Source organism: Oncorhynchus tshawytscha, linkage group LG25 (genome assembly GCF_018296145.1).
Source record: "Oncorhynchus tshawytscha isolate Ot180627B linkage group LG25, Otsh_v2.0, whole genome shotgun sequence".
In the NCBI taxonomy this organism is placed as follows: domain Eukaryota; kingdom Metazoa; phylum Chordata; class Actinopteri; order Salmoniformes; family Salmonidae; genus Oncorhynchus; species Oncorhynchus tshawytscha.
The window spans coordinates 9,224,426-9,248,993 of record NC_056453.1 but is presented as its reverse complement, the minus strand read 5'-3'; the positions used below and the strand labels follow the sequence as shown (position 1 = coordinate 9,248,993).

General features: G+C 42.0%; 1 protein-coding gene and 1 long non-coding RNA gene across 5 annotated transcripts in view; both read right to left on the bottom strand.

Annotated features, from left to right (window-relative positions):
- The window catches only part of LOC121840756, a 5,752-nt gene extending 770 nt beyond the window's left edge, over window positions 1–4,982 (bottom strand). The window contains exon 1 of the long non-coding RNA XR_006079892.1: window positions 4,901–4,982. This is a non-coding gene — a long non-coding RNA (uncharacterized LOC121840756). The remainder of the gene's footprint in view (window positions 1–4,900) is intronic.
- Window positions 4,983–7,937: 2,955 nt separating this feature from the next.
- telo2 (TEL2, telomere maintenance 2, homolog (S. cerevisiae)) lies at window positions 7,938–24,440 on the bottom strand. 4 transcript variants are annotated; one of them, XM_024387526.2, is made up of 20 exons: window positions 24,173–24,438; window positions 23,567–23,920; window positions 22,323–22,603; window positions 22,073–22,141; window positions 21,818–21,965; window positions 21,606–21,708; window positions 21,440–21,508; window positions 21,223–21,364; window positions 20,917–21,053; window positions 20,451–20,647; window positions 20,151–20,239; window positions 14,853–14,944; window positions 14,646–14,762; window positions 13,967–14,038; window positions 13,698–13,871; window positions 13,470–13,561; window positions 12,864–12,963; window positions 12,608–12,672; window positions 12,378–12,493; window positions 7,938–8,665 (listed from the first exon to the last, which is right to left on the bottom strand). In XM_024387526.2, the coding sequence occupies exons 2-20, from the start codon at window positions 23,908–23,910 to the stop codon at window positions 8,547–8,549; spliced, it is 2,526 nt and encodes an 841-aa protein (XP_024243294.1). In that variant the 5' UTR covers window positions 23,911–23,920; window positions 24,173–24,438; the 3' UTR covers window positions 7,938–8,546. The 4 variants fall into 4 exon arrangements, with proteins under 4 accessions (XP_024243294.1, XP_024243292.1, XP_024243293.1 ...); XM_024387524.2 differs by lacking the exon at window positions 7,938–8,665 and adding an exon at window positions 8,712–9,133 and having other exon boundaries at window positions 24,252–24,440; XM_024387525.2 differs by lacking the exon at window positions 7,938–8,665 and adding an exon at window positions 8,713–9,133 and having other exon boundaries at window positions 22,323–22,600; window positions 24,173–24,440.
- Between the last annotated feature and the right edge of the window lie 128 nt (window positions 24,441–24,568).

Sequence of the window (24,568 nt, the reverse complement as noted above, 5' to 3'; positions counted from 1 at the left end):
GGTTAGAGCGTTGGACTAGTAACCGGAAGGTTGCAAGTTCAAATCCCCGAGCTGACAAGGTACAAATCTGTCGTTCTGCCCCTGAACAGGCAGTTAACCCACTGTTCCTAGGCCGTCATTGAAAATAAGAATTTGTTCTTAACTGACTTGCCTAGTAAAATAAAGGTACATTTAAAATATGGAAACTTGTATTTAAAGGTAGAATTTCAACAACAAACATCATTGCTCAAGTGGTTTGCAGGTGATTTCCCTTTTTCTAAAGGTTGTCAATAAGTTAGGATCTTCTTTTTCATTGTGCTCAACACTCTGTCTGTCCTATGCAACCATTTGCAATGCATCAGTACAACAATGGTCACTGGTCAAAGTGATCACACCAACGCACTGCACTCTCTCTCCTTAACTTTCCCCAAAAGGTTGTTTGGCCTAAGCTGTGTTTTACATTCAGCAACTAACAAAACCAAGCCTGCTTCTCCTCAAACAGGCCTATTATAAAAATAAATGTCTCACAAGCTATAGTAGCCTATAGCTTTTCCTAGAACTTGACGAGAAGAGGAATTAGTGTAGGCTTGTATAGTCTATAGCCTACTAGGCACAGGAACAGCTGGAAGAGAGAGGCTAGAGATATGCAGCCAAAGTAAGAAGCTAAAAATTAGCTAAATCTTAGGCCATTCATTATCTAAATATTAGGGCTATACATATTTACCTGACAAAGTGCAAGAATAAAAGTAATCAGATTATGAAATGCCACATGCACTGTGTGTTCCCCCAGGCTGCGCACTGCAGTCCCCGGGCTCCCCTATTGATTAGGTCTACATTTTGACCTAGGCTACAAATACACAACGCAATGAGGAATTCTATTATTGTTTTCAAGCGAGTACACAATTATTGTGTAGGCTGTAAACTGCAGTGAATAACTGCAAAAACACCCTGAGTTTTGAAAGTATGTTTCATTCCAAAATAACTGCCTCGGCTTGATTATGCAACCACTTGGATCAGTTATGGGTCTATTCTCAAACGTATAAAAGGTACATTAACAGGCCACTCATATGGTGTTTTTTGTCAGAAAACTGTACCATATGAAGATATGGGCATCTTCTGATACTGAGATGCACTGTCTGTTGTGGATCATTAGTCTCCCAAGTCGTCCTATAATTAATGTGGCCACCATTATGCTCACATGCCCAGTAATTCAGGAAAGCTCACTGTGTGCTTTGCCCCATCTCCTCTCCCCTCCGGGCAACTATTCCTCACACACCTAGAACGCTTCAATAGAACGGGTGTTTGATTGGTTGATGGCATTGTATCGTTGGGGAGAAATCGCTCTGAAAGTGATCCCAACGATAGCTATCGTTATATTCTCCATTGTTCTTTTAGTTATCGTTGTAGTGTATACGCTGCTGTTCACTTGAATTAGAACAACTTCTACTTTCTTATCGATATACTTATTGTTATAGTTATCGTCTTTGGTGTGTACGGACCTTAAGAGATGACCACTCGACACACCTCACATACTCATACCTGCTTGTGTGAGATGGACACAGTTCAAGTGTCATGTATTGAGCAGAAACACATTCCTTGATAGCCTCCCTGGCTGGTTACCTTGGTGACAGGACATTTATGGGCTGGTTACCTAGTGTAACGAGACACATTTTGGGGTTGGTTACCTTGGTTATGCAAACACCCTTGATGTGCATGTCTGAGCACAGGGTGAGATGGGAGTTGGTGCTGAACATGGTGAGGCTGAGCTGCACAGCAGAACATGGTGAGGCTGAGCTGCACAGCAGAACATGGTGAGGCCGAGCTGCACAGCATGGGGAGGCTGAGCTGCCACCTGCTGGCCGAAGTGAGCCGACATGACGTGCTCACAGAGGATCAGCACTGTGATCACACTGTTGGCAGCCAGCAGGCTCAGGTTGGAGCCCCACTGGAAACTCCACAAGACAATTGTAATCAATCAGACAACACATTATCGTAAAACTTAAATAACATAGTCACTAATATAACTGCACTGTGTCGCGGTAATTTCCTGTATTACTAAGTGAAAGGAGAGTTTACAAACCACACACAAGTCAGAGTTATACTTTAAACTTCATATTTTAATAATATGAGCTTCACCATAGCCCCTTGACTCTCAGATCAATTCAGTGTCTATAAATGAATTCTGAGTGCCAACATAATGGCAACTGAGATCTTTTATAGCAAAGATCCACCTCTCCCAACTCACAATGATGAACCACAGGTCTTAGGAAAACTGCACAAAGGAAGACTTTTACTTGAGAGTTGAGTATCCCATAGCCAGACAGCATTAGCTATAAACTATCGTTCAGTTTGGTCTCCTAAACAAAGTTCTTATCTCGTTCTTGGTACAACATAGTACCAAAACATTTCCTCATCCAATGGCATATATCAATTGTCAATTCTAGATACTTCCACCTCAAATTACAACCCCTCCTGGACAAGCTCACGGAGAGGAGAGTGAGCCTCTAGGTCAAGATAAGGGCAATCAAAGGGGACATACAATGGTTCCAGACACTGCCATACTCTTCCCCCAAATGGGAAAAGTAGGGAGTGACTAGCACACAGACATTGTGGAGCCAAGAGATAATTGAATCCCCCTCAATCACCCCTTCACATGGTTTAAAAGATACGTTCACATATGAAGACAAGCCTGACCTCTCCTCTCTCTGGGCCCCAAGTGACTTTTTCCCACATAAGCATATTTATGAAAGTAGATAAAACATATTATTTATCAATGTTACCTAACTAATTCTGATTCTGCTACGACAACTGTCTATGAGAATGGTAATAGTTTTGTGATCACAATCAGTGAAATCAAATGTTTTAGGCCAGGTGTGACAAATGAAAAAACGCATTGTAAATTAATTGTGATTAGGATCTGTCTAAACAAGGTGATGGATGAGGATATAATACACTGTCTCTGTTGTGGCCAAGAGTCAATACAGTATAATGTAGTGTAACACGGTTATATTGGTGATTCACCTTGCCACTTTATTGTTAAGCCAATGGGTTTTTGGTTTTAGTTTTGTCTTGCCTTCACCTTCTCAATATGGCATCTTATTGGCTGGTTTGCGTGGCTTGCTTACGAGGATGGTTAAGTTAGAATCATCCCAGTGAACAAGCACCAAACCAGAGTGTATGAGTGCAGAGATAGATGGTGAGCTGTGCATTGCATGATGTGCAATTTTGGCCGTTTCTATCAGAATAAATTTCCATGACTGGTGCTACAAATTGGAGTCCGTGTCGATGACTGCACACAATGCAAGAAGAGTACTGTTACAGTAGCACTGCAGTAAAGTGGTGTACCTGGATCTAGGTGACAATGCCCTCAATCTCCATGGGTGTCTGTAGTTTCCACTGGGCCTGGGCCTTCTATCTTGGTGTTTGGCTGGCTCACCATTCTCCACAGAGCTATACGCCCCCTGTTGGTGCTTGCAGCTAGGATCTCTGAGAAGACGCATGGGGAGTTAGGCAAGGGAGAACGACTATAGGGCTGTGATGTTAAATGGATAACCATGACATTGATGGTTTTGGATGAAAACCATCATGATAATAAAAACCTTCAAAAGCCTTTTTACATTTATTATAAAATGTTTTATGTACTTAATTTTAATGTAGATATACTTTACCCATAGCGGGAGTGTTAACTATTTATTATATGGTATTGTTTTTTCTAACTTAATCTTTTGATTAAAAGATTAAAATCTGTTATATGTGTGAATAGGAGAGAATCTTTGAAGGCAAATTCAGTTCATTGAGGGGGGGTGGGGTGAAAAGTGGGGACTGGGGGTACTTGTAGATCTGATAGCCCTTCACCTCTGGCCTTTTTCATTAATGCAGTAGATTGGAGGAATGAGGTGAAAAAGATGGCTTTTTTGGTTTAATTTCCGTTTCAAACCTATCGACAATGGAGAACCAGATGACTTGGACCAGCCTGTTTGCAGAATATGCACAAAAACCATAGGCTACCTACTAAGAATTCCAGCACCAAACAAGACATAGATAAATGGCGAGCACTGACACTGACATCCCCGGTGAGCGTGTATATTCACTGTCATTATCATTGGGTCAGTGCCTCTTGAAAGTCATATAAAAAAAGATTCTGCTAATCTCTCAGGTCTTATAAAGTGTTGTAGAAGTGTATGAAATGTTTTTATAAAAGGCCACATTGTTCCCATGCAAAGCCAAAGAAACATAGGCCTATCTGATATAGCCTAGCCTAAGCCTACTCCACCTCACGCTGCATTGAACAGTCTTTTTTTGGCAAAAGTGATTTGAGTTCAATTATTATCCTAAATTATGACTATCCAATTTACTAATAACATTAGGAATAGTCAGTTATCTAACATAAGTCTGCAAATGCGATGACGCTTGGAATGCTTTATATATTTTTTTATGGTGAAAATTAGTTTCTCCAAACTTGAGACTCAGGATTTGCTGGCAAGAATTTGATTTATTTTACCTTTATTTAACTAGGCAAGTCAGCTAAGAACAAATTCTTATTTTCAATGACAGCGTAGGAACAGTGGGTTACTGCTTTGTTCAGGGGCAGAACAACAGAATTTTACCTTGTCAACTCGGGGATTCAATCTTGCAACCTTTCGGTTATTAGTCCAAAGCTCTAACCACTAGATAACACACAGATCTGGGACCAGGCTAGTGACTGTATATACACTGTGTAATAGTAATCCATTTAACATAAGTCTACCATAGCACTCAATTAGCACACATTTTCACAACACCAGTAAAGTTCATTCCTACCCAGGCTCTCATCCAGAGAGAGAACATAGTTGTCATCCCTATCCAAGTCCCAGAGCCTACAACACAATGTATGTCAGCACCACAATGTATGTCAGCGCAACAGTGAGTGTGTGTGTCTGACCTGATGACCTGTTCCCCTGTAGCTGTGATGAGAGGCCTGTCTCTGTTGAAGCGATATCTGCGCTTCGGCCACTCTTTCCACTCAGCTTCACCTGTGACAACAGAACACATAAACACACAAAGTCACACTTGAATTGACTGTGCCACTGTAATCTATGTACGTGACCAATACAATTTTATTTAAATTGACTGTGACACTGTACCTTTATGAGCTCCGGGGCTCCCCCCTCAGGTCCCAGAGTGTACTGCGACATCAAAAGGGTTTTCATGATTTCTAGGACGTCTCTCCTCTTCAGATAGAAGAGCTTCTGTGTGGAGCCGTCCACACTGAGCACTGGGCTACTCCTGCCACACTCATTCACACAGTGTACCTTTTCTGGAAATTACAAGATTGTTATAATACTGTCATTGCATCAAATGGTTGCTTTATCCAACAGAATAGGGGGTTCTTAGAACTATATTATGTCTGTGTGAACGGAGAGCGGGCATCTGGGGCTTAATGCTGACAGTAGATTTACGATACCTTGGGTGATAAACCTAACAAGTCACATTCCATTCATGTGAGGGAGGTTGCTTCGGTTTGACTGGAAGGTACCAGGGAGAGATGGCTTGGGTATGGATCATGAAAGGAACCTTGTTTTGGGGGCCAGACCCTGGTTTCTACACAATGAGAACAGTATTTACAGCAGATACTGTCTGCTGTGAATTATTAGTATCTTTCATAAAAATCTTAACCTTGTGACCCATTCCATACATCTGTTGTTTGTCATGAACATTCAGGAAGATAAACTTTGCTATAAAATGCTGTGGCTCAAATCCGCTCGTTGGGCTCTCAACTAATCATCTAGGGGTGGTTTGTCGACCAGCTTTATTATTGCAATAATTAATCAATGTTATTAATACGTTTTGAATAAAGAAAAATCCTGATTGGTGATTGACCTTGTCTCTAATCATTATTAATTAGTATTTCCACGACAGGACACGGAGTCACAGAGTCAATACACACTCACCAAGGCAAGCAGTGACAGTGCTGCTTTAATTTCGCTTCATTACACCAGGCAGCGCACCAAACCTAAACACACAGTAACCGTTGAGGGCTTGTTTCAGGGGAATATCTCAGACATGCATGCACGTACACATTCAAACACACACACACGTAAGGGAACAACGCAGGTAAAAACACTAATAGTTTTCTAACTTCCCAGCCTTCCTCCAGTTGAACATGTCCAGGGCACTCCCGTCCCCACCCACTGCCGCCCGCATCGCCACATCTCTGGAACCAACCACAACCAGTCAGCATGGACAGGAGCTTAGTAGAATGGTTTCCAAAGTATACATTGTCACTCTGACCCTAACCTGAATCCCAGATCTGTTTATGCGGTCTTGCCAAACAATAACCATAGGAGATGGCAAAATAGCTAAGGTCTTTCAAATGTTATTCAAATTAAATCAAATTGTATTAGTCACATGCGCTGAATACAACAGTGAAATGCTTACTTATGAGCCCCTAACCAACAACGTAGTTTACAAATATATATAAACACTATAAAAAAAACATCTAAATAATAATACAAAAATTACAGATAAAAATAAGAAATAAAATTAACAAGTAATTAATGAGCAGCAGTAAAATAACAATAGCGAGACTATATACAGGGGGGGTACCGGTAGAGTCAATGTAAGGGGGCACCGGTTAGTTGATGTACACGTGGGTAGAGTTATTAAATTGACTATGCATAGATGATAACAACAGAGAGTAAGTAGCATGTCACTTATGTGTTGCATCAAGTGACTTGATCAGATAACCAAGCAACATAATAGCTACTGCTGCTGCTAAGCAAGTTAGCTAGAAACTGCTGGAATGATTTTCCTGACAACTGTAGTTAGCTAGCGACGTTAACTTAGCTAACACAAACAGACCTGGCTGTTCAAAATGGTCCTCTGGTTATTTGTGAGCGTTATGTGGATTACTGGACAAAACTAATTGCAAAAGACAGGCTAGCTAAGTAACTTCGCTATGGTAACTAAATCAGCATTGGCTGCGAGCTAACGTTAGCTAGCTAACTTAATCCATTGCCATTGGGGCCTGTTGCAAAAATAGCATGCTATGGTTAGCTAACGTTGGCATTAAACTGTATGCTCCAGTTTACGAAGGAGTCAGAGTTCAAAAGAATAGAGAAGTTACATGAAAATATTTATATTTAGGTGCCGTCCAAAAATGGGTAAATAGTCGTGATAACATAAATAGCAAATGGGCAATTCCAGTACTGTGGTTTTGCTCTGCTGCCCTGTAGGGAAAAAAAGCGCCCCTTCTAGTTACCCCGACAACGTCGTCGGAAAGGGTGGGAGGAGTTACGGAAACTACCGATTGAATCGGTGCGTTATGGCATGTGGCTCACAACACAAACTTTCATTTTTACAGGGTTGCTTACAACTCCGTAAATAAAGCGACATTGAATACAGAAATAGCTCTCTACTTCAAGTTAATACATATTCCCAGAACCTGTTAATTTGATTACGTCCATTAGATGCAACATGAACGGTTACTGATTGTATTTTTCTGATAGACAAAGGTACACAATGTCATTCTACTCAGGAGGGCAAGGATTTGTAGGTGTTTGACATCTCTCCATGGCCCTGAAACAGAAAGGAGCCAGGAACAATTTACTGAGTAGCCTGGTCTCAGATCCGTTGTGTGCATTCCCAGCTCCTTGACACATTCATTGTCACAGCAAACTTGAGAACAAAAGCAGAGTGGCTCCCAGGCTACTGGTTTCTCTCTCTCTCTTTTTATATATATATTTGTATTTTATTATGGAGGATTCTGCGGTTTCAGGCAGCTGAAATTAATCTCCCAAATAATCACTTGTTGAGGTACACACAAGTCCACATGCGTGGTCTTTCTCCGGGGGAAGGATGCATGTTGTACACGTGTGTAAGGAAACATAATTTACAGGACTTCCTGTGTAAGCAAACACCTATAGTACAGAGGGATGTTCCTGGTCAGGAAAAAAGAAAAAAGACATCCTCCACAAACATTTTAATACATGTAATTTATTTTTGTCTAATGACATCCTCCTTTCCAGTCTTGGTATGTTTCAACTGCTTAATGAATTTGTGTGTGTGTCTGCAAGTATACACTGAGTGTACAAAACATTAGGAACACCTGCTCTATCCATGACAGACTCAATCCAGATGAAAGCTATGGTCCCTTAAATGTGATTGATTGAAATCCAGTATCTATGAAGCCCCTTTTACATCATCCGATGTCAAAGTGCTACACAGAAACACAGCCTAAAACCCCAAACAATGCAGTGTATGTGTAGCACTGTTCCACACTCCTCCTTCACATAAACATACTTCTTTCCTTTGGCATGCATTTATTCATTTCAGGATATGGTGGGGATGCAGCGCCTGTAGCTCTAGCTTAAAGGAAATCCTTCAGTGTCCAGGATCCGCCACATCCTCAGGCTTTCTGCCAGCCAGTTCCTGTTGGCAAGCATAATTTGTACTCATGTCACAATCAGTGTCCTAAAGCAGTCACTACCAATACACCGGCAGTCACAACCAATACACTAGCTGTTTGTTGCCTTTTGTACACCAGAGGGATAGAACTTCAAGGTCCACTGTGTATCATCATGTTGTGATCATGACTGCAGGACCAGTGCAGCAGGGTTCATTTCAGTCTTCAGACTCTTCTCCAGCAGCACCAGGCTCTGCACGGCCAGGTTCCTGCAGTCTGTATCAGGGTCGCCTTCAGCTACGTCTGTCAACAGCACAACAGGTTGGACCATGAGTATCATTATTACGGTAAACAGGTAGAAATTAACCATAAAGAACAATGAGGCTGTTCAAGCAATAAAACAAGCATGTATTTTTTTTTTTAAATGCAAGGCTTTTGATGCAACACAGTTGATGCAAAAAATGCAACACAGTTGATTCACATTGAAAACCCAAGCATTCATGATTCTGTAACATTTTTAACATTCATGTGTCTTCTGGACTATTGGTAATGTCCTTGGGAGAATTTCCATTTCCATTGATGAGTGAATGGTGTCACAGACAGTCTGCACAGGACAGGATATCCTGGATTCCCTCTATTTCCCAGCAATGCTCACCCCAGCTGTGTGTGTGTGTGTGTGTGTGTGTGTGCGCGTTCTCAGATTCACACACACTGAGCAGCTGCATGTACATCTGGACTGTGCTCTTTTTAACCACATTCTTCTGGTCATCCCTAAAATACACATAACCCAAGGTCAGCCCTGAATGATGTCATCAAAGGCGTGTAAAACTTACAGCGCTAATGTGACAATGGTAGGCTTAGGGTCAGAAATACCCTGAAAACAATGCCATTTTCAGTTCATCAACAAAATCATTATATTTGAGAAGTGGGACTGCAGTGTGGCGACAGCAAAAGAGTCGTACTACTTTGAACTGATGTGCGGTGAGCTTTTTAGCACCAGTGGCAGCTTAAGCATCACCCAAGTGGGTGCTGCCCATTAGTAGGAGTGCGCAAACCTAATCTAGTGTGGATGCAGAGAAGCTGAGGAGGACTGAGGATGAAAGCAAGTTGACACGACTCGGGCTGGTACACGAGCTAACCAGACCATTATACCAAACCAAATTGTTTTCGTCACATTAGCCAAATACAACAGGTGTAGACCTTACAGTGAAATGCTTACAAGCCATTAACTTCTTGGTGACGGGGCAGTATTTTCACATCCGGATGAAATGCATGACCAAATTCAACTGCCTGCTTACTCATCCCCAGAAGAGAAGATATGCATATTATTAGTAGACTTGGATAGAAAACACTCTGAAGTTTCTAAAACTGTTTGAATCATGTCTGTGAGTATATAACAGAACCTATTTAGCAGGCGAAACCCAGAGGACAAACCATTCATATTTATTTTTTATTTTTAGGTCACTCTTTTCAATGGGTTTTCATTGGGAATCCAGATTTCTACGGCCATCTTGAACGAGGGTCACTTGAAGTGTATTGTTAGATAGAGGCGCGTGACCAGAAATGTAGCTATAGATTGTTTTCCTTCTGTATTGAACACAGATCACACCGTCTTCAATTTGATTGATTATTTACATAAAAAATACCTAAAGTTGTATTACAAATTTAGTTTGAAATGTTTTGGCAAAGTTTACAGGTAACTTTTGAGATATTTTGTAGTCACGTTGAGCAAGTTGGAACCTGTGTTTTTCTGGATCAAACGCGCCAAATAAATGGACATTTTGGATATGTGTCGACGGAATTAATTGAACAAAAAGGACCATTTGTGATGATTATGGGACATATTGGAGTGCCAACAAAATAAGCTCGTCAAAGGTAAGGCGTGAATTTTTTTTTTATTTCCGCGTTTTGTGTCGCGCCTGCAGGGTTGAAATATGGTTTCTCTCTTTGTTTACGGAGGTGCTATCCTCAGATAAGAGCATCGTTTGCTTTCGCCGAAAAGCCTTTTTGAAATCTGACATGTTGGCTGGATTCACAACAAGTGTAGCTTTAATTTGCTATCTTGCATGTGTGATTTAATGAAAGTTTGATTTTTATAGTAACTTATTTGAATTTGGCGCTCTGCATTTTCCCTGGCTTTTGCCAGGTGGGATGCTAGCGTCCCACATATCCCAGAGAGGTTAACCAACAATGTAGTTACAAAAAAAAGTGGAGTAAAAACTAGATGAGTAAAAAATGAAAATAACATAATTAAAGAGTAGCAGTAAAATAACAGTAGCGAGGCAATATACAGGGGGTACCGGAAGAGAGTCAACGTGAAGGGGCACAGGTTAGTCGAAGTAATATGAACAAGTAAGCTCAGCAAAAAAAGAAAAGTCCCCTTTTCAGGACCCTGTCTTTCAAAGATAATTTATAAAAATCCAAATAACTTCACAGATCTTCATTGTAAAGGGGTTAAACAGTTTCCCATGCTTGTTCAATGAACCATAAAATTGTTTTTACATATTTTTTATTTATTTTACCTTTATTTAACCAGGCAAGTCAGTTAAGAACAAATTCTTATTTACAATGATGGACTAGGAACAGTGGGTTAACTGCCTGTTCAGGGGCAGAACGACAGATTTGTACCTTGTCAGCTCGGGGATTTGAACTTGCAACCTTACGGTTACTAGTCCAAAGCTCTAACCACTAGGCTACCCTGCCGCCCCAATTAATGAACATACACCTGTGGAACGGTCGTTAAGACACTAACAGCTTACAGACGGTGGGCAATTAAGGTCACGGTTATGAAAATTTAGGACACTAAAGAGGCCTTTCCACTGACTCTGAAAAACACAAAAAGAAAGATGCCCAGGGTCCCTGCTCATCTGCGTGAACGTGCCTTAGGCATGCTGCAAGGAGGCATGAGGACTGCAGATGTGGCCAGGGCAATACATTGCAATGTCTGTACTGTGAGACGCCTAAGACAGCGCTACAGGGAGACAGGACGGACAGCTGATCATCCTCGCAATGGATAGACCACCTGCACAGGATCGGTACATCCGAACGTCACACCTGCGGGACAGGTACTGGATGGCAACAACAACTGCCTGAGTTACACCAGGAACGCACAATCCCTCCATCAGTGCTCAGACTGTCCGCAATAGGCTGAGAGAGGCTTAACTGAGGGCTTGTAGGCCTGTTGTAAGGCAGGTCCTCACCAGACATCACCAGCAACAACAACATCAACATGTCTGGTCCACCGTCGTTGGACCAGACAGGACTGGCAAAAAGTGCTCTTCACTGACGAGATGCAGTTTTGTCTCACCAGGGGTGATGGTCGGATTCACGTTTACCGTCGAAGGAATGAGCATTACAGAGGCCAAAACTTTGTGAAACATAAGATAGAGTTTTTAATATCCCATTGGTAGGATATTAGTGATCGTAGTTTGTCTATTTTGTTATCCAATGATTGTACGTTGACTAATAGTACTGATGTTAGAGGCAGATTACCCACTCATCCTTAAAAGGCATCCCAACATCTCCGTCTCTTTCTCATGCGAATCACGGGATTTGGGCCTTGTCGGGTGTCTGAAGTAAATCCTTCGCGTCCGACTCATTACAGAAAAATTCTTCCAATACGAGATGAGTAATCGATGTCCTGATAACTAGAAGCTCTTTTCGGTCATGAGACAACGGCAGTAACATTATGTACCAAATAACTTACAAATAATGCAAAAAAACACAATAGAACAATTGGTTAGGAGACCGTAAAACGGCAGCCATCTCCTTCGGCGCCATTATCCAGCAGCCAAGTGAATTTTCAAAGTTTATGTACTGTGTACTGCAATTCAGCTTTAGCTGTCAAGTACAGCCTACATGTAATCATAATAAACTACTACTAATGTCAAACTCTACTCCCTGAATTCACTGGGTGAGACAACTCTGTCAAGTATGTTGAGATAAAGTAGTCTGGTCTCTACTCTTGTATATAGTAACATAAGTGATACTTTATTGTTCTGCCCTGTATTCTCACCTGCCAGCCATGCTCTGGTCTCAAACAGCTGATCACTGAGCTCCACCAGCAAACTCTGACTGGGCATGCTCAGAAAGACGGAACAGACAGCAAATAGGACTCCTCGCCGCACCATCCTATGTTGGAAATACAGAGGTTGGGTAAGCCATAGACCAGTTGGACAAAAGACCTTCCTTCCTACCCACACTCAAACAGTTTCCTATTTATGACGCGTGTATAGATATACTCACTGGTCAACGTGGTAGCGTACGGCCCAGACAAAATCCAACAGAGCTCTGCCCATCTGAGTGGCCACCTGCAAAACACCAGACAACCCATTCAATCACATAGTCACAGCAATGGGGAAATTTTCTGAGGTGACATTATGCTATGCAGTAGCGAATAATGGACATGTTTTAGACACTTAACTCAGTCAAATACTAGCCTAGTCAAAGCAAGGGAGACATTTTATGAGGTGACACCAGAAGAAATCAAGTTGTAGCCTACCGGAGCATTGACTGCTAGGTGCATGAGGAGTCCCAGCGTGTGGATCAGTCTCCCCAGAACCAGGTGGTCACCGCCCAGCAGGTCAAAGGTCACCTGAGGCCTAGGAGTCAAGGTCAAGGAGAAATGTTAGTATTGGAACAACAATGTTGTTCACTTGCATACAAGAACTCAAATACAATTGTGTAGCACAAAAGGTGTGACACAAATAAACTGTGCTTCAAATGAAGAATACTGTATCACATGCACACTCTCTCACATTGCCTCACACTCATTTGCTAGGGACCTATACACATAACAGGTGCCATTAATACAGGTACCGAGTGGAGGACAGAGGAGCCTCTTAAAGAAGAAGTTACAGGTCTGTGAGAGCCAGAAAACTTGCTTGTTTGTAGGTGACCAAATACTTATTTTCCACCATAATTTGCAAATAAATTCATAAAAAATCCTACAATGTGATTTTCTGGATTTTTTCTTATTTTTTCTGTCATAGTTGAAGTGTACCTATGATGAAAATTACAGGCCTCTCATCTTTTTAAGTGGGAGAACTTGCACAATTGGTGGCTGACTAAATACTTTCTTGCCCCACTGTACATTCCAACACATTACCTGTCATAGTTTCTGAGCAGAGGGAAGAAGAAGTGGCCAGCAACAGGGGCATAACGGTTTGGGGTGGGCTTGGCTGGGGGGTGAGTGACGCCCTGAAATGAGGGCAGAACAAAACCCATCTTAACATTGATCAGGAATCAGATTTAGCTACTGTATGGTTAGAGTCTTAATTCCAGTATTATTTAAAAGGCAAAGAAATAACTTTCTTGAAACTGTTGTGCAGCCTACCTTACTGAGCCGTTTGGTCTTACTCTGAATCCGCCTCTCCACCACTTGTCGCCAGTGTATGGGGTCATCGCCGGGGTAAAGGGGTGTATTCATGGTAACCCGCTGAATGGCCTTGGATGGACCTTCTTTGTCAGTGATTGGTTGAGAGAGCTCCTGCGCAGACATAATAAGAACCTGACACAGGAGAGATAAATAAATGGTTATGAAGCCTTTGTAAAAGGCATTATACATTCACAGAAGATACTAGGGAGGAACCGTGTTCTCTTCACCTCTAAAATATCCAGCCGTTGTCGTATACTGTAATTCATGGAGTAGAACTCTGTGGTCAGATACTCAGTCACCTGTGAATGAAACGGATGAGAATTAAAAAACACATGGTGTATTTAGCAGTGAATATTGATCATACACACCGACTGTACAAAACATTAGGAACACGTTCCTGATATTGAGCTGCACCCCCTTTTGCCTCAGAACAGCCTCAACTCGTAGGTGCATGGACTCTACAATGTGTCAAAAACGTTCCACAGTTGGCTGGATGTAATTTGGGTGGTGGACCATTCTTGATACAAACGGGAAAATGTTGAGTGTGAAAAACCCTGCAGCATTGCAGTTCTTGACACACGCCTGGCACCTACTACCATACCCCATTCAAAGCCACATAAATAGTTTGTCTTACCCATTTACCCTCTGAATGGCACACACACAATCCATGTCTCAATTGTCTCAAGGCTTAAAAATCCTTCTTTAACCTGTCTCCTCCCCTTCATCTACACTGATTGAAGTGGATTTAACAAGTGACATCAATAAGGGATTATAGCTTTGCCTGGATTCATCTGGTCAGTCTGTCATTGAAATAGCAGGTGTTCCTAATGTTTTGTACACTCAGTGTATGAAACTAAACCATAATATAAAAAGGTAGATGGTTAAGATTAAGGTGAAATATCTTACTGGGACAGAGTCGGTGACAGTGAGGGCCACCATAGCAGCCTGCCTGAGACTCAGGAAACCCACAGTGTTGTACCTGTCCTCCATGTGCAGCAGCACCTTGCTCAGTTCAACACTGACCTGAGGAGCGACAAACATTAAGGGAACGACTATAACAAGGGAACTATATGCTTATCATTTTAATGTAGTAAACCGTGTGTGACCTCTCACCTCTCGAGCTGTAGAAGTGTTCTTCCTCACCAAGCCCTCAATGGCTCTCAGACTGAGATCCACCCTCACTGGGTCCTCAGATGAGAGGAAGGCTGGGGAGAGATGGATGGAAGGATGAACGAACCAATCATTTAACAAGTTAGTAAAATAAAGAGAGCATTGGTAAGCTTAATGGGAAAGGGGGACACCTAAGTCAGTTGCACAACTGAATGCATTCAAAAGACACTTGCACATATGGCCTTGGATGGAGCAATCTTTTTTACAGGTACATGGTAACAGTTAAATAAAATTAGAAACAAGAAGAAACCTGCACACTGCTCTTTAAAAAGCTTTCATTCATATTCATATTCACAACATAACATACATAGGCATTTCATCATTAAGACATTCAGGAAATAATGTCTGGAGGGTGAAACGCCCAAAACATTCTATTTTGCTCAGAGTACTATTTATATCTTACCTTCCACTACGCCACAAAATCTTTAAAAAAAAGTTAGAAATGTCATGTTTCAGGTCATTAAAATGTTCTGGACAGGATAATCCCTGTAGTTTCTCCTGATTTATCATTTATGTTCACAAATTCTGTTTGAGAGGACGGGTTTTACATACATAACACAGCCCACATGGACATTTAATCATGTAGAGAACATGGGTGGTGGAGCACGTAATAATGTAATTTATTTGGAACTGTTTTCCTGTCAGTCGGTGGCAGAAATATTCACACTTCATCATATTGTCGCACTGTGCGCAACCTCTGCATTTATAGCTACCATTCGGGAAGAGGCCGTAAAAGAGCCTGGCTGATTTTCTTTTGTGGCTGGCAGCCAGTGAATTCTATGAGTTACATCTGAATGAGTCAACAGGCGTGGCGGACCTGGCACAGCTCCTGGTATATGTCCGTTACATTTATGGGGAGGTCAAGACCAATGTATCGCGTAAATTGCAACCTCTCCGATATACAATAAGTGGGGGATTCTTAAATTTCGCTGGCAAAGCTAGGTCCGATGATAAAACATGCCAGCGTTTCGACAGCATCTCCCACTTTTTCGCAAGTGCAAAGTACATGTGGTGGTGAACACGACAGAGTGTTCTTTAGCTCTAGTGGGTATTTTTGTAGCAGTTAATCTCGTGTTTTCACACATTGTGTGTAGCCGCTTCTTAGAAACATATTGCGCATCTCCGCTGCTTTTTCTAGATAGTCCTCTGTGGAGTGGCATATACGGCGCAGTCTGAAAAACTGGCTTCTTGGAAGTTTGAATGCATTCAAACGACACGTGTCTTCCCAATTTTCCCCAAATCATCTGAATCAGAGAGGCGCGGAGGGCTGCCTTAATCGATGTCCAGGCGCATTTGTTGTTGGGCATTAAATACATTGCTCAATGGCAGAACAGCAGATCTTTCCACCCCTGCCAGCTCAAGGATTCGAAACAGCAACCTTTCGGTTACTGGCACAACGCTCTTAACCGCTAGGCTACCTACCCCCATCTCTGCTTACTTGTCAAGCATAACTTTTTGTGGAAGGCACGACACTGCGTACAAACCCCCCTGCATAGTCACCGTCGTCGTACAGTATATCGAGTTTCCTTGTAGGCCTATTTGGCGGGGAAACTGAAGCAAGCTGTAGCCCATTGCCTGTTTCTATTTGAGTCTGTCAAAAAATGTGAAACTGTGTCTATTCGGATCTAGTAAAAGGCCGACATTTGATGGTTTCAAATAAGAAAATACTATTTGTCACATGACAAAAAAATAAAAAAAAATAGGAAACATTGTGATTTTAGAGACACAAAGTAATAAGAGCCTCTATGATGAAAGGGATCGGAGTCAATCTGTTACTGGGGCTCTTACCATCATCATGATTTACATCAAAGTCACCAAATCACTTTGTTTATAAGCCCACTAGGCTTCTCATTTGTTGTCATTAAAATATCCTGAATAACAGAAAGGAAATACCTTGGGTGTTCCGTGCAATAGCCTAGGCCAGGTATTCCCAAACTGGAGTAGCAATGCCGATGAGCGTACGCCAAATAAAAATGTGATTCACATATATATATTTCTTTTTATATTAAAAAAAAAATTTGAGTTTTCCCCCCTCGCCCGAGTAGCCACAGAGACACATACCAGCAGTACTACACCTTCACCTGTCAACGACACGTTGTTCTGCTTCCACGAGCACATCCAATGCTAGCATCAGTAATTCTACATGTTAGCCCAGCTAACATGGACACTGACAGTTGTGAATCTGATGCAGCCGAAGAGCTACCCCCTACTACGAAGAGCTACTACCCCCAAGCGCCGAACAGACATCGAAGAGGCACAAATATATTTTTATGTAACTCAGCGAGTCAGTTTAGAACAAATTCTTATTTACAATGTTCAAGGGGCAGAATGACAGATTTTTTTACCTTGTCAGCTTGGGGATTCAATCCCCTAACCTCGGTTACAGAAACAGATACCATTAATAAGAAGAAGGGGCTAGATGAGATTTATATGCTGAGCTACCGAGTGGCAAGGTCATGCAAGCCCCATACTATTTTGGAGGACTTAATTCTTCCTGCTGCCGCGGATATGGCTGGGACAATGCTGGGGAAAAATGCTGGGGGAAAAAAACTATACAGACAATGACTTCATCAAACAACACTGTTTCACAACGCATCAGTGACATGGCAGGAGATGTTTTGAAAGAATTACTGCTTCGTATTCAAGCCAGTGAATTCTATGAGTTACAGCTGAATGAGTCAGACGTGGCGGGCCTGGCACAGCTCCTGGTATAGCTCCTGGTATATGTCCATTACGTTTATGGGGAGGTCAATTAGGAAGACATCCTCTTCTGCAAACCACTGGAAACTAGGACAACATTTTTAAAGTACTGGACAGCTTTGTGACATCAAATAGACTTGATGGTCAACATGTGTTGGTATCTGTACTGGTGGCGCAAAAGCCATGACAGGGAGACATAGTGGAGTGGTAATGCGCTTGCAAGCAGTTTCTCCCGACGTCACTTGGGTACACTGCAGCATCCACTGAGAGGCTCTTGCTGCCAAGGGAATAGCTGACAGCTTGAAAGATGTTTTGGACACAAGTGAACATGGTTAAGTTTGTTAAAGCAAGGCCCCTGAACTCTCGTGTATTTTATGCACTATACAATGATATGGGCAGCGACCATGTAACACCTGTACAACATACAGAAGTGCACAGGTCAAGGGGCAAAGTATTGAAACATTTTTTTAAATTGAGAGACTAGCTTAAAGTTCTTTACTGACCAACATTTTCACTTTGTCTGATGACGAGTTTCACACCATCTGGGTGATGTTTTTTCTCGCCTGAATGATCTGAATCTAGGATTACAGGGACTCTACACAACTATAATGTGCGGGACAAAATTGAGGCTATGATTAAGAAGTTGGAGCTCTTCTCTGTCTGCATTAAGGACAACACACAGGTGTTTACATCATTGTATTATTTTTTGTATGCAAATTAACTCAAGCTTACGGACAATGTCAAATGTGATATAGCAAAGCACCTGAGTGAGTTGGGTGCGCAATTATGCAAGTACTTTCCCGAAATGGATAACACAAACAACTGGATTCGTTCTCTCTTTCATTCCCTGCCTCCAGTCCACTGACCGATATCTGAACAAGAGAGCCTCATCGAAATTGCAACAAGCAGTTCTGTGAAAATGTAATTTAAAATCAGAAGCCTGACAGATCTCTGGATTGGGCTGTGCTCAGAGTATCCTGCCTTGGCAAATCGCACTGTTAAGACACAGATACCCTTTGCAACCACGTACCTATGTGAGAGTGGATTTTCAGCCCTCACTAGCATGAAAACTAAATAAAGGGACAGACTGTGTGTGGAAAATGAAAGAAGACAGACTCCAAAACAACCCAACATTGCAGAGTTATGTGCATCCTTTCAAGCACACCATTAACCTGTGGTGAATTTTCAATGAACAAAAAGTTTTATATGTAAGATGGCTAAATAAAAGAGCAAAATTATTGATTATTATTATATTATTATTTGTGCCCTGGTCATATAAGAGCTATTTGTCACTTCCCACGAGCCGGGTTGTGACAAAAACTCACTCATTCTTATGTTTAATAAATGTATTGAATAGTGTGTGTGGCAGGCTTACAATGATGGCAAAAAACAACATTTCAGAGTGCGCTGACCATGATGCTAGAGGGGGTACGCAGCTGGAGGTTATATGTTAAGGGGTATAGGGCTATTTTTTTTAAAGTTTGGGAACCACTGGCCTAGGCTATCCTACACAATTGCGCACAGCAGCCTAGACTCCGTGTCCAATTCGACACACAGAAACATGAAAACATTAACACGTTACATTAATGCTTTCTCTGTTAAATCTTGTAGACACGGCTGTAAATCCAGCAGAAAATAGCAGATAATCAACATAAATGAAGGGGTATTGGATTGGATCCAACTGACTTCACTGGCGCAATGAACAAGACATCAAAATATTCTGGACATTCTTACAAACACTGTTTTTCCGCACAGGCTGTTTTTTCATGGCATGCTATATTCTGTTTGTCACTTGACTGTCATTCAGAAAAATATTTCCTGGATCAGCTGATGATGGTCGACAATATCACTAGGCCTAACTAAACAATTGGATACCAAATGTGCACCCAACAAGTAGGTCTATTAGCCTACGCATAGCCTATTGAAGAATCGCGCAAGTTAGGCTATGGCCTATAATGGGTCTCCTATTCAGATGATAACATTCACCCCTAGCCTACTGGTTAATTAGCTCACAGTCATCTGGACACGTGCAGTAGAGTAATATTTCCCTCTTTTTCATATCTAAAAAATGCAACTCGTAGACTTCACACAGGCTACTGGTACCGATTACTAATAGCCTAATACTTATTACAAGGTTGAAATAAAAATGTATTTATATGTGCACATTTTTATTAATTCATTAATGCATTAGTAGGCTTATTGATTATATTTTTCAAGTTATTCCCCCAAACTTGTTTTATTTATTTAGTCTAAAATGAAGGCAACGAATGCAGGGCATTTTTCTTAATCTTATATTATATTCTGCCCATATAAACAAACATAATTTTAGAGCATAAATTAACATATATATATATATATATGATAGGTTTAAATGAGTTAACCCACGGAAGACATATGAAAGCCTTCACAAGGTTCTCCACGGAGCCCTCAACACAACGCGTTCCCCAGCCAGTTGCGCACACGTACAGCTTTTGCTGTAAAATACAACACGTTGCTTCATCCATCTCCCACCCATGGAGAGACCTATATACTGTATCTTACCCTCCAGACAGTCTCGGAGGTAGCGAGGTGGGGCAGCTTGGCTCATCTCCTGGTCAGCTGACATGTCATAGGGGGTGAGCTCATCATCACTGGTTCAAACACACACAGGACAGGGTCATAGAGCCTAAATCGATACAACACTACAAAACCATGCCTTCTTAACTGTCCATGGGAAGATTGTAGTGATTTTAATTCAATATAAAACTTCAGTCTCAGACAGAATTATGTTAATACATGTAGTGTATAACAAGAGGTATTACAGAGTGTTATGGGTTTGATTGTGATAATACTATCGCTTACCTATCCAGCTCTGAGTCTGGGTCAGCTCCTGATTTCTGAGCCACGGAAGCAGCCTGGGATGGTACTGCCTGAGAGGGTACAGTCTTCCCTTTGACGTCTTGAGGAAGATCCAATCTGTCATCAAGCAGCTCTGTTTCTTCCTCAGACAGTGGAGTCATCAGTGAGAGCAGCTCCTCGGTCTCCTCATCATGCTCATACTGAGCGGGAGAAACACAACAAATAAACACACACCCTTTCCGGAGTCCTACACAGGACTCATAACAAGACAGACATAGCCTGACATCTCCTTTCTTTAAAGTGCACTGATCTGAACAGTAAATAGGAGAAAGCATTATGGTATTTGTTTTCACCCATTCAGTTCTTTCAGATCAGTATGAGCAGAGAAAAGAAAAATAGGGACAGTGAGCCACTTCAGACTATAGAGATGCACCCAAAGCCTTGGGAAAGGTGCCATACAATACTGTACTTCGAATTTGAGTTTGGCTCCATTGACATCCATGCGGGAGCTGAGACACTCCCCCACCACCATGCCCATGCGCCTCACACGGACTACACTGCTGTCCAGGTGGCTCTGCATCCCTCCCAACATGCACTGCAGCAGCTCTGACAGGGAGGAAGGAGAAAGGACAACAGGGTCGTGTTTGATTGGGCAGGAAAATGTTTCCTATTAAATGCCCAAATGAACATAACCCAGAGACGGACAGGACAGAAAGTAGTGTGAACACCTCTGACCGTGTTACATAATACTGTGGCGTAGTTTTCGGAGTGTTACCTGAGCGTAGCTCCTGTAGCTCTGCATCACTCAGTAGTCCCACACACAGCAGCAGAGCCCGGCTCACATAGAGCTGCTGCTCCAGAGGGGTGTGTCTGACTGCACTGGGGTTAGCCCAGGCCTGGCACAGCGACCGCAGCACCTGGACACAGTCAATAACATGATCATAAATACCCATATATCATCACAACACAAGTCTTATACGTTGTACACTCACCTGTATAAGTAGTGGCCTTCTCTCCCTGTCCTGAGCCAGGTAGCCTAGAAGAATGCTCAACACACGAGTCTGGGAGAAAGTAAGTTAAACACTTCATCTATAACAGAAGCTTTTTCAATTTCCAAAAATGATAGATTGACTACTCACCACGAGTTCACCGTCTCACCTCATATTTGTATTGGAGCAGCAGCAGTTTATGGGTGATGACAAACTGGGCCTTTTTGTTCTTCAACACCAGGTTCCCCATGATCCTGGACAGAGCATCAGGTCTAGGGGAAAAATAACACTTACATTACGAGAGAAAGGGGTAAATGCAGTGCAGTAAAAAGTATGTTCTTGACACCTTTTGATAACTTCTAACTATCTCCCATCCCTCACCTGTTGACAGCCTGCACCATCCCAGTGAGCACGCTCTCCAGCCAGCGCTCTGGGACATTCTCCAGCAGCTTCCAGCACACCCTTTGCCACACCATGTCTGAAAGCGTGCAGGAGGAGAGGTGAGGGGCCAGCACCCCAAATACTAACGCTGCAGAGAGAAACACACAATTATGTAGCATTTCTGATGATACATTTCTGATGGGAAAGTGTTACAGTTGACAATCATCAATGCAGGAGGAACACAGCCTTGCTTACCACTGTGTCCCTGAACACAGGCCTTCCCCAGTGCCTGGGCCACAAAAGTCAGAGAGCAGTCTTTTCTATCTGGGAACAACAGTGTATTGACAGTGAGTTACACACATAATAAAATACATTTCCAATAAGACAGTTAAAGATAAAACAGCCATAAATAGGCCCATAATCAGAAAGTACTGTCTTATATTAAAAAAGTACTATCTTCTGCATTATATAAAGTAGACATAAACTGATGGATGGGCACACAAACCTCTCAGAGCCTGACAGGTTCTCTCTAGCACAGTGAGCATATCTCTGGCCAATAAGGGGTAGTACTGCTGGGGGAGGAAGAGGGTCTTGTTGTGGTGGTGCAGCTGGTTGGCAGTCAGGTCAGGCAGAGCCACCAGGCGGCTCAGCAGGGTCTCTCTGAGCTGGGGAGAGTCGGAGAGACCCGTCCCCTGACAGCGGGTCCACAGTAGGACTGTCAGACGACCACTCTGAAGGAACCGCTCTAGGATGCTGACTAAACGGTCCAGACCTGCACTGGGGCTGCTGGAGATAGATGATCACACACATTCATGCACACCAAAACACACACACAAACAAGGAGAATCAGTCAGAGAAATGTACAAGATGAGTATATCATTACCACACAGGTCACCGGCAGCAAAGACACAGTTATTCACAGTATCAAGTAGCCCATTACGTTGACTATCAATGCATTGTAATGCATCAATGTCAATTTCCCTTCCTGTCTCGCTGTCGCATAGAATGCGTAAACAGCCCAGATGCTCTGTTTAGACATTAACAATCCTCACTTATGGTTTTGGAAACCTTTGGAAATGTAATATCATCGAGTAACCTTTCAAAAGTTTGGGGTCACTTAGAAATTGAATTGTTTTTCAAAGAAAAATCACATTTTTTGTCCATTAAAATAGATTAGAAATACAGTGTAGACATTGTTAATGTTGTAAAAGACTGTTGTAGCTGGAAATGGTTGATTATTTATGGAATATCTACATAGGCATACAGAGGACCATTATCAGCAACCATCACTCCTGTGTTCCAATGGCACATTGTGTTAGCTAATCCAAGTTGATCATGGACATAGTTTTAACAAATCCCACACCGCCATATTTCCATGTAACAGCAACTTTACAGCTTGTTTACGGAACAGAGGCAACCGTCTGTTCTTATTAGTTATCCAGTATCTCTGAACGCCTTTGTGTAACGGAAGAACACAGAAAAGGGTAACTGAAAAATACTGTCAGCTGCAACTGTTTAGAAGGTGTACAGTGCGTATATATTTTATATTTGTAAAATTATTTCTCGATGATATTAAAGTTAACTTCCAAAGGATTCCAAAACCGACTTGCACTATTAACATTTAGACATATAGTGTTGGGATTGTTGTATACATTGGCCGCGCTGTGGTCCATGGTTCAAATGAGTATGGCCCTTTGGATTCTAGATGACTAAGTATCCACTATTAACATCTTCAAACATTTTTCTCACCTCATTGAGCTGATACCATCCATCAGCGCTAACAGAGTCTGGTCTGGAGGACCTCGGAGGAACAAACCATCCCACAATTCTGTGCACTGGGCAACGGTAAGAAGCTGGAGCCAATCAGCATTGATGTTACTGATGAGAAACTGTAGGGTCCGGGTGTAGTGGGCTCGACTGAACTCTGCTCGCTGAGCTGATGTAATTGTACTCTGAGGCCCATCGTCCAGGTAACTGGTTAGTGTGTGTAGAGTTTTGGTCACCTCTTCCTTCTCTTTGGAGGTAGTGAGAGTTCGGACGCATTGGCCCACTGAGAGTCGAACTTCAACATCTGGGGTTAGGGACTGCATCATTCTCCAGCACCTGTTGGAGACAAGATTAGTTTATATAGTTCGTGTTCTACCAATACTTTCAAATCACTGCTAGCTAGCTTTCCTACCTAGGTAACGTTACATAAGAAATGCATAAATCTGTTAACAATGAGATTTTATTTAGCTGGCTAACTACTGACAGCCTGATCCCTTAATTGCTATTATTGGACCAATTAACAACAGACGTCAATAGAAGGAGGTCCTATCTTGGGATACTGATTATTAAAGACTATTAGGCACTCACCTGAATGTTAAGCTAACTAGCCAGTAGCCACCATTAGCCAGAATAACAGGTTGTATTCCCACATCTCTGGTCTACTCACCGGGTGATAAACGACACATTTGAAACGGTTTCACGCTGTGAATTAAATTAATTGGACAAATACTGCAGCCCAAAACAAACTAAGGTTAAAACTGCTTTAAAAACAACCTATATTCTTCTAGCTACTTTTTCACGATACCAAATAAAAAAACGCCTGCTGCGCAAAATGAGTGCGCTAACAAAAAATGTCCGTACTGGATAAAAGTACGCAATATGTATCAAGAAAAGTTCCGTGTGAGGACTTTTGAGTTACATTCAACAGGCCAACATGTTTGTAACAAGTCAGACTTTTTAATTAGACTTTTCTTTTATTCTGAG

Bases quoted from the DNA above. Each gene is read 5' to 3' on its own strand.
- telo2 (XM_024387524.2), bottom strand. From the start codon at position 23,910: ATGATGCAGTCCCTAACCCCAGATGTTGAAGTTCGACTCTCAGTGGGC. The intron at 13,872-13,966 runs GTGAAGAGAACA...CTCCTGTGTCAG, and splicing joins AACGGCTGGATATTTTAGAG to GTTCTTATTATGTCTGCGCA. The intron at 13,562-13,697 runs GTAGGCTGCACA...CCCTCATTTCAG, and splicing joins AGACCAAACGGCTCAGTAAG to GGCGTCACTCACCCCCCAGC.